At 39.2% G+C, this 9,593-nt stretch overlaps 1 protein-coding gene across 1 annotated transcript in view; it reads left to right on the top strand.

The window, feature by feature from the left end:
• Positions 1–917: 917 nt before the first annotated feature.
• The window catches only part of LOC121674365 (protein cordon-bleu-like), a gene marked incomplete at its 5' end in the record, with an annotated part of 29,162 nt that continues 20,486 nt past the window's right edge, over positions 918–9,593 (top strand). Inside the window, 2 exons of the mRNA XM_042048655.1 lie at positions 918–1,014; positions 4,513–4,825. Of these exons, the coding sequence (XP_041904589.1) occupies positions 918–1,014; positions 4,513–4,825 (410 nt within the window). The remainder of the gene's footprint in view (positions 1,015–4,512; positions 4,826–9,593) is intronic.

Genomic DNA, 9,593 nt, shown 5'->3' with positions numbered 1-9,593 from the left:
TGAAAGAATTATTTTCTAATTTGGGGATCATTATAAGAATTAATATTCTTTAACATCACGAGGTTTGTGGTAATTTTTTACAACTTCATTATAATAGACCACTTGAAGTACAGCAAAGCAATTTTAGTCCATGAAAAGAAAGTTCTTTGGCAGTGGAACAAACGATGAAAGAAATTGTAAAACAATTACCAACTTCTTAGTAAGAGTTAGATGACTTAGGGAAACTCTGCATCTCTAAAACGATTGTGAACTTCAGGTTACTCATCACGTAGGGGTTGAATCAACTGTTACATCTTCTGTCTGTCCTTATTGAATGTAATAACAAAACATCAGCAGTGCTGTAAAACCAGAAGCTAGCAGCACTTCCTGAACAGTTAGGATTTACAACCTGTGCCCATTGGACTCAGAAGTGATGACTTGGGCTTTGGTGACTGATTTTGTAAGCCCAGGTGGGATAGGCATCTTTTGAACACTTACGTCCAATTCTAATCTCATTCAAATTTGATGGTGGTTATTTTCATAGTAGTAATCAAAGTATTTTACCCATGGAAGTCTTCACGCATTGAATGAAATGTTCATTTCTGAAAGTGCTGATTTGCATTTAAACCAGGTGAGGTTTATCTGTCTCCTCATCATTGGCATTCTCTATGAGTAATGTGTACATATATGTGATATCAAACTGCACAAGTGCAGATATGACTCCTCTAAACTCGGAGTTCAGTGTTTTCCTAATTACTTACAGGCTATTGAGATTAAAGCAACAAGATCTCTTTTGTGTTAAACAAGAAGCTCGCATTCTTTACTCATGAGCTACTCTCCTCTTTCCCTCTTGATGATCACAGGCAACATTCTTGCAAACAGACGTCCCAGTCCATCCCCCTCTGTAAGAAAGCCTTTGTAACTTGTGGTTGACCTAATTGTGCAGCGACAGCACTGCTGCTGCGAATCTGGGGAGATCCCCAGTACAGCACTCATGTGGGCTTAGCAGTGTCTGCAACCTGAAGCAGGATATAGGTAAGCGGCAATGCAAGGCTTTGAAGGACTCTCTCCAGTTTCATGTGGGGTTGAGATGTCCCATGGAGACTTTAGAATAGCCGTGACCATGGACCTACTTCTGCATACTTTTCAATATCATACCCCACCTGATGCCAGTGAATGGGGTCACGTTACTGAAAAAATGATCTTGGCATTGTTATAAATTTGAAAACTCAGTCTTCTGTATAGAAATGTTTCAATAATATGTTGTCTGTGGCAGTTGTTATTTGTTCAATCCTGAAGTACTTGCTGAATACTCTTTCTTAACCTGGGTATGTCTCCATGAGGTCCTGAGGATCAGAGCCTGAATTTGTCTTAGTGTTATGACAGAGGAAAGAGAAGAAAATGTTGAGATTTTTCTTCATTCAACCAACAAAAAACCTCAGTAGCACCATCATTGTGGTCACACTGTGTTAGTGTGGGGTGGTTTTCTGCATGTGCATCCCTTAGAGAAAATAAAAAGCAAAAATTGTGTATCTACTACTAAATGTTACCCTGTTCTCCATGTAGAATGAGAAAGTTTTATAAAGTATTTTCTGACTCCTGGAGACAAGACCACTCAGTAATGTTGAGGCAGGTTTTTTTCATGTCATGTATCATTACCCGGTAATGCCCATCCCATCTTCAGTTTGCACCAGTGAAGGCTTAATCAAGCATGTAGGAGGAAGAATAGTTCTTACTTAATCCATCCGAGAATGGCTCAAACTTGAAATGGTTGTTTTAGTGCTTCTCTTAGCTGAAACAAGGTTGTTAACATGACACAGAACCATCACAGTCGTGTTTTATATGTGTGCTTGCACATTCAGACGAGTAGTAGTGGCAATCAAAATGGTTTGTCTCAGCCAGTAACTCTGTTCAGTGCCATGCGTTAGCTGTGTTAAAAATTCATGAATCGTCTTGGTGAAGATAAAAGATAGGGAAGCACTTTTTCAAACTGATAGGCTTGAAGAAAGGGAGACATTTTGGTTTTGCTTGAGCACTGGGAATTTAATCATTGAGTAGAAAGATGACTATTTGTATATCCATGCTTTGGGATAAAACTGCTTTTTAAATGAGGTTCTTATTCTGGACTGGGTGATTCATCTGCCAAGATCCAGATGTAACAGGGATCAATTCACCCGTGGACTCTGATAATAAGAGATTGGTTTTCATTTTGCTCATCAACATGTGGGGACAGTGGGCTGGGAGTGGGGATCCTGCTGCAGAGCAGGGAGAGACTTGAGTGTTGTTGTAACTGCAGTAGGCAAGTAGGTCTCTGTGACCAAAAGGATCTAAATCCCTGAGCAGAAAGATGCAGGAAATAGTTGCAGGCAGGCAAGAAGAGGATGAGGAAATGCGAGAGACAGCGAGGAAGGAAAAGGCTGCCCCCCTTGTGTCAGGATGTGGGAGTAGGTACTCGGTGATAAATTGCTATGCCAGCTATAGGGTGGAGGTCATTTATGGCATCCATGTGACAATAGATTTGTCATGTGTTACAGAGAGGTCTCTTTGCATCGAGGTATATATACTGCATTGTGCATTACTTCAAAATCTTTCCATGTGCTTTCACTCTTCAATTTCCACTCTTTAAATTGATTTCTTTGTTATCCTACTTCGTCCTGGTTTTAACATATTGTAGCTTTTATTAACGTTTGTTACTGGGCTTTTTTTGTTCCTCTAAAAGCCAAGAAGCCATATACTCATACCTGTTTGTTCACTGTCTGTTTTTGTGGGGTTTTACTATTTGATGTTCAATGTCAAATTATTCATATTTATCCTTCATGTTGGTGTTTTCCTAACTGTAGTTCTGTCATAAGCATACTCAAATCCATTCAGTGGCACATCCTTAGTTCCTGTAATTGCCATTTTTAAATGGAACAATCTCTGAAACTATATTCAGAATCTAGAACAAATGTTACAGAAAATAAGGTCAAAGAAATCAAATAACATTGCTTCCAAAGTTGCAATAGAGTCTTTGGATCATCTTCCATCATTAATATCAACGCTTGACAGCACTTAAAAGTTTAATCATGATTTGTAACCCTCTGAATTTTATTGCTTCTGCTGTCGGAAATCAATTTCAGTACTTAATGGCATCTTGTAACCTCAGTCAAGGAGAATGTTGGCTGGATTTTTATTCTAGTTTTACTCGAAGCTTCACTGCTAAGCTATATCCTGACAAAATTATTTCAGTGACATTCTTTGACAAAGTTGTTTTCAGTTCTCTGACTTAAAGAAAATACTTTCGTCTATACAACATAATTCAGAAGTATTTCTCTCTGTTGATCATTTTATTGAGCTATAATTTCATGTATGCTTCAAAAAGTTGTAGATTCTGAGCCTAAAATACAGTGAAGTGTATGTTTAATCTTAGTCGCACTTGCAGATCTGGGACTTCTCATGTAATTAATATCCACCACAAGTGTCTGGAAGATCAGACCATAAACTGTTGTTTAATCTTCCTTGTTGCTTACTGAGGTTCACAAAGAGAATGGAGCACACTTATAATTCCAAATTAAACATTTAGATTAGTCTTTATTGATTCCTTTTGATCAGGAGAAGTGTGTTTAGACTTGATTCTATGTTTCGTCACTGAGTAATTTCAGTCATTGAAATTATTGACCTGGTTGGGAGCTCTCCTTTATGGCATAATTGGCAGGATGAAGTTGAGTACATTTCTTAAGGGAAAATAAAATTGTATTTTTTATCAAAAAACACAAAAGGGGCTAGCTTATAGGAACCAAACTAAAACAGGGTACAAGGAACTGTACTGCATCTACTCTCCTCTCAAAATTTGCAGCTTTTAATAGAATTAAACATGCAAAGGGCATCTCCCTTGATCTCCTTTATAAATAACTAAACATCGGAAAAGTTTCTGCTTTAAGCATGGTGCTGTTGACTTTTCTGTACACTTATTAGCAGATTTTGTATGCTTTGAAGAATAGAAAATTGTTATTCTCCCACTTAACGCAAAATCGAAATTGAAGGGTGATAAAATCAGTGACACCCACTGGGCCAGCAGTAGATCTAGTTTACCAGTTAAGTGTCCTGACTGGGAAATGCTGCCTGTTTTTACCTGTTTATAGACTTCTTATTGGAAATTTCATCTGTTTGGCAGAATAGAAGAGAAATAAAAAGACTATGTTGCCATAAGGAATAACAGTAGTGATTTCTTGAACCATGTCATTTAAACTTGAGTGTAATTCCTCAAAAAACTGTCCCTGGAAAATTGTTTCTTCAGAGAATTTAGGAAACTGATTTGCTATGAAATTTGTAAGACCCAAGCTCCACAGGACCAGCATAGCAAACCACTTCCCTAAAAGCAAAGGACATAATTTTTGTCACTTTTCAAATCATCTTTATCTTATATACAAATACTGAGCAGCCTCCCACCATTTCTAATGTATTTCATGTGGGTTTTTCCAATTACAAAGGGACGGCTCTCTGATTTATGTACTGATGACTTCCAGCTAACTTTCCTTGTTATATTTCATTTAGAGAGCCTGCTGTCTGCACATGATAATGTTTATGTAGTGGATGACACGGTTCTGGAGCTATCGGAGGTGGAAGAAACGGCGTCAGAAAGCAGCTGTTTTGCATCAGAGGACACCACAGAGGACTCGGGTGTTGTGAGCTCCCCGTCTGACATTGTATCTCTGGATTCCCAAAATGACAGTATGAAGTTGAGAGACATCAAGCTGGTCAATGGCTACATGGAGCCAGCTGAGGCAGGTGCAATGTGTGACACAGAGATGTGCCCTGTACGGAACGCCTACTGCGGCAGCGTGGGACCTGACAGTGCTCCTCTGAGGTAAGTATTTACTTGCCACCAGCACTTGGAAAACATCTTGCATGTCCTCCTGGTAGGGACTCGTTTAAGAAAACCAACTTATACTTTCTTCTGCTCTTTCATAAACCAGTACCAATGCCAAGTGACTCCTCCCAGTGAAAAGCTCACTGTCAAATCCCCTCCAGCGACACACTTGTAGCAACAGGCAAAGGTCACTTTTTTGTTTGAACTTGTAGTTACATTTCTTTCAAAATACCACTGCCCTCCAGAGTTGATTTCTTCAAGGAGTCTGAAATAATTTTGTTGCAGTTTGGTTTATTTTGTACTTCTGATAGCACCTGAAGTGTTTAAAATATTACTATTTATTGATCCAGAAAAATGACATGCAGGCCATATAATGGAAAATTCAAGCCACCAAAAGCCAGGTGGAAAAGGACTGTATGCAGTGACCTTTGGAGATTGGTTTGGAAATGTTTGCATGCATATATATATATATGTATGTTTATATATATGTTCACCTAATGCTAACCTCCACTGGTGTTGTACTTTGGGCTGGCGGTTTTTTCAGCATATTTCCTTTTTTTCCCCCCTTCTTTTTTTTAGCATAAACAAACATTTTTCTGCAGTTTTTACAAGAAAATACGAGAACCTGGAATTTACCTAGAAACTTCCTTCAAGCACAAATGACTCTGACACTGTTTGTTTGCCAAAACTCACATAGTTGGTGGCAGGGCTGCAAAGGGAACCCAAAATTTATAGGACTTTGCAAATACAAACTGGCCAAATAGGAAGCTGTGCCTCCAGCAAGGAGGGTGGCCTGGTAATACTGACAGGGATCCGCTCTGTGTGATGCTGCAGAGTCATGGGACAGGGGCCAGAAATTCCTCTGAATTCTCAGTTGACATGAAGTCTGTGCTTTCTGGTCTCTCTCCATTCAGCTGCTAATCTGTAGCCCCTTCATAAAAGTGTGTATCATGACCTAGTTATTTCCATCCACACATTTCTGAGTGTGAACTTCATCTTGGATCATGCAGTGGGTGATAACTTAGGGATAAATTAGACCAAAGTCAGTATTTAACCTACTGGAATGATCTTGGGGTTTTTCTTTATCCATCAGTATCAATGGGGACAAGGTCAAGCCTCCCTTAGATACTTGCTCCACAACACATTTTTCTTGTGATTTTTTCTTTTGCAGTGTCTTAGGTCCTGATGCAGTTTCTATTGGAAGGATTAGATAGGCTGCTATCGTAACTGCAATTAACATTCCAGACCTGATCCAAAAAAGCAACCCATTAATTTCAGTAGGCTTAGATTGGTCCTTTTGAGTTAAATAGGCTGTCCCAACTTTCCTCAAAATGCGGGATCTAAAGTGGTTTGAAAAACACACATGTACATTTGGTGGGGAAGGAAGAAGTTAGCATTTTGTTGACCAAAGACATCAAAGCAAAGCCCTGTAATAACAATACTAATCAGCTACCATTTGGGGGGAACTTTTTCTGGTTTTCAAATCAAATAAAAGACTGACCACAGGTCACTGTGATGCACTTCCTCTTGAAAGGCAGTATTCCCTCCATCTTTCACTTCAGCCAAAGATACGTATTATGTCAGTGGCATTCAGATTTACCTTTGCCCCACACACAAAATTTTTCTTAGTTGAAAAGAGTGCACAGAGAAGAGACAGCAGGATGTGTCATAAACTGTCCAGCAGGACTGCTGTCCAGGGGTCTTGCTGAGCCAAAGGAGTGCAAGCTGGAAGGATAGTGTGATGCACTGCCCATTGCAGTCAGGGAGGTGCTGAGAGGCCAGTGCTGTAGTGTCCTGTCGTGGGCCCCCAGTTCAAGAGAGAGACTGGAAAACTGGAGAGGGTCCAGAGGAGAGCCACTGAGAGAGCTGGGACACTGGAGCATGCAAGGTATGAGGGGGATGGGAGGCAGCTGGATTGTTCACCTTGGGAAAGCAACGTTGGTAAGGAGGGACCTGGTTGCAGTCTTTCCCTAACAAAAGGAGGACTAGGAGGTTTCTCAGGCATACACTGTGAAAGGACAAGAAGCAATTGTCACCAGCTGCTCTAAAGGAAATAAAAATTAAATATGAGGAAAATCCTCAAAATGGGAATGGCTAAGCAGTGGAAGAGGCCTCCCAGAGAAGTCAAGGAATCTCCATGTCTGGAGATTCTCAGAACTCAGCCATGCAAAACGTTGGGCAGCCTGTTCTGGCTTTGAAATTAGCCCTGCTTGGAGCAGGAGGTTGGGCTAGGCTTCCTACTTGCTTTTTTTCTGTGATTTTATCATGCTAAATATTCTCTATTTAGCTAATATATCTATAATTTTAAAAAGGTGTTTGGGACTGAAATAGGAGACAGTTGTTGTTGTTTGGGGAATGCAGTTATTTTTCATAAATACTATTTATTTTTTAGGTTCTGGGACAGCAAAATTGCTCCAGATCAGCCAAAGGATATACAAAACACTTAACATTTGTGATGTATTTTAATCTTGTGTCAACAACCACTTACATTGACACTATAGTATTGCTGGGAGCAATATCTTTTAAAATTTTATGCTCTGAATGTTCCAGTAATATTTGAAGGTAGATCCAGTTCCACTCCTAACATATCTTTGTAAACAAAACAGCTTTGAAAATTGTGCTACCCTAAATCCTTTTGAGGTCAAGCTGCTAAGTTTTTAAAAGCCACTTCCTAAGTGTTTAGAAAAGGGAAAAAAAGTAGGTTTTTAAAACTATTTTCATGAAATTCTTGTTTTAATCAGATATAAATAAATTCTTAGTACAGTTTTGAGTACAGGCAAATTTGGAGAACTTCAATTTTCATTTTCACTGTCAGAACAACTGCCACCCTGCTAGTAAAATGTGTTGGGAACTCAGAAATTTTACGTAGTTCTTTGATGAATGGACTATTTCAGGACCAAACCAGCCTCTTAAATTCCCAGACAAGTCCAAATGCACTTCATGTGAACAACCAATACCAAGCTATACAGAGTTTTAAGTACATTTCATAAGCTACAAAATTTAAAGGAAAATTTTACACAAAGTTTACTCATTCCTTTCTATCTTCTACTTGGTACACTAGTGATCTAAACTCAATTCTAAAAGGAAGATTAGAGCAAAGAAATTGGAAGAACATGCTGCTACTGTAAAGTAGTAGGGGTTAGCAGCAGTGAGACTGAGTTCTCCTTGAATCTGAGCTCCACTGAAGCCAGAAATTTTATTTAGTGACTAATTTGGCTAAGGCTTGGGGAAAAAAGGTTAATAAGAATAATGGAAACATTTAGGTTGTCATTTTGAATTGTAAAACTGACTAAAAATTGGGCTTTTCACCCAGTGAAATAACTAATTCCTAGGAATTAATAATGCACTGTACTAAAATCATTTTCTACTCTGTGGATTGTGAAAACTACCCTTAAAGTGGAAGCAAATTATATTTGGAGTGTGAAGGGCTGTGAAAAAAGTCCAGGCAGTATTTTGCCCATTCATTGTGGAGAACTGCGAAGAAGAGCAGAATCAAGTCCACAGTTCTTACCTAGGTTTGCTCCAAAGGGTTAGCCTGTGCTCCAGATCAAGAATATTTTTCCATGTTGCTTCCTTTAATTAGTTGTATGTTTAGTTTTAAATTAATTTTTCTTAGCATTTCTGGAGTTGTTTTCTGGATGTCCTGGGTGGTCTCTGTGTGGCTGTAATGCCTGATAGCATTAGAATATCACAGCAGGGTCTTCATCTGCTGCTGAAGTCAAGGAAACTTGTGAGCGTTTAAGGGTACAGTCTCTGACATGGGATATGTTTGTCAGCACATTGCAGGGTAAGAGCGTGGCCAGGTCAGAAATTACACCAACCACAGGCTTTGCACAAACAAATACGAGAGCACAGCAGAGCTCAAATCTCCTTCAGCTCCCAGAGCACAGAAACAGAAATTTCTAAAAGAAGGTACATGTATTCCTGGGTTTCCAAGCTCAGGTCTTTCCTCCATGGTTTTGTTTTCCTGTACATGGGAGCAACTTGCAAATGCACTCTTTTTTGTTTGGTTTGGTTTGGGGATTCTTGTTCGAGCAATCATAATCTAAATACACATACTACTTAGCAATTAGAATATCAAAACAAATACCAAAACACTCTAGTTCTACTCTTAGCTCTGCCTTTAACCTGTTAAACCATCTTGGTCTCTCCTCCTGTGAGATCCCCTTCTGCCACTGACTGGTTTTTTACAGTAAAAACCATAACACAGCTATCATATCTCACAATACATTTGTACAGTGCCTGGTGGAGCAGAATCCAGACCTCAGCTGGAGGTGCCAAGGGCTAAACCCATATAAATAATTGACTACATGCAACGTTCGGCTGTGAATGTTTTAATATTAACTGCTGAGTCTGAACATTGTACTACATAGTTCTCTTTATTCATATCCTTTCTTACAGTTGATGTCTTTGTATTATGTATCTGTTCACCAAATTTTAATATATAGTGTTAAATGAGTAACAAGAAAACCACAGAGAAGCTGAAATGTTGCTTATGTAGCAGTAAGTGCATCTCATGATCTCACAGTGTTGCAACCCTGTCCTCCCATACCCCCTCTTTTCCCATCCCTTGTGTGGTGTCATCACGCAAGCTCCTAGGGGCAGGGATCAGACAGTTTTATACGCCTGTACAACATTGTGCACACCTACTGTCTGGAGCTTTACAAATAATTACACATTAAAAATTATGTTAATATTATTAGGGATGCTAGGTCATGTGCTCGAAGTTAGGTAACTTCAATATTAAGGCTCTGTGTGTAATCTT

This window comes from Corvus kubaryi, unplaced genomic scaffold (genome assembly GCF_017639235.1).
Source record: "Corvus kubaryi isolate FWS band 111438036 unplaced genomic scaffold, C.kubaryi_AGA036_p1.0 68, whole genome shotgun sequence".
In the NCBI taxonomy this organism is placed as follows: domain Eukaryota; kingdom Metazoa; phylum Chordata; class Aves; order Passeriformes; family Corvidae; genus Corvus; species Corvus kubaryi.
This window is presented reverse-complemented; position numbering and strand designations above follow the sequence as displayed.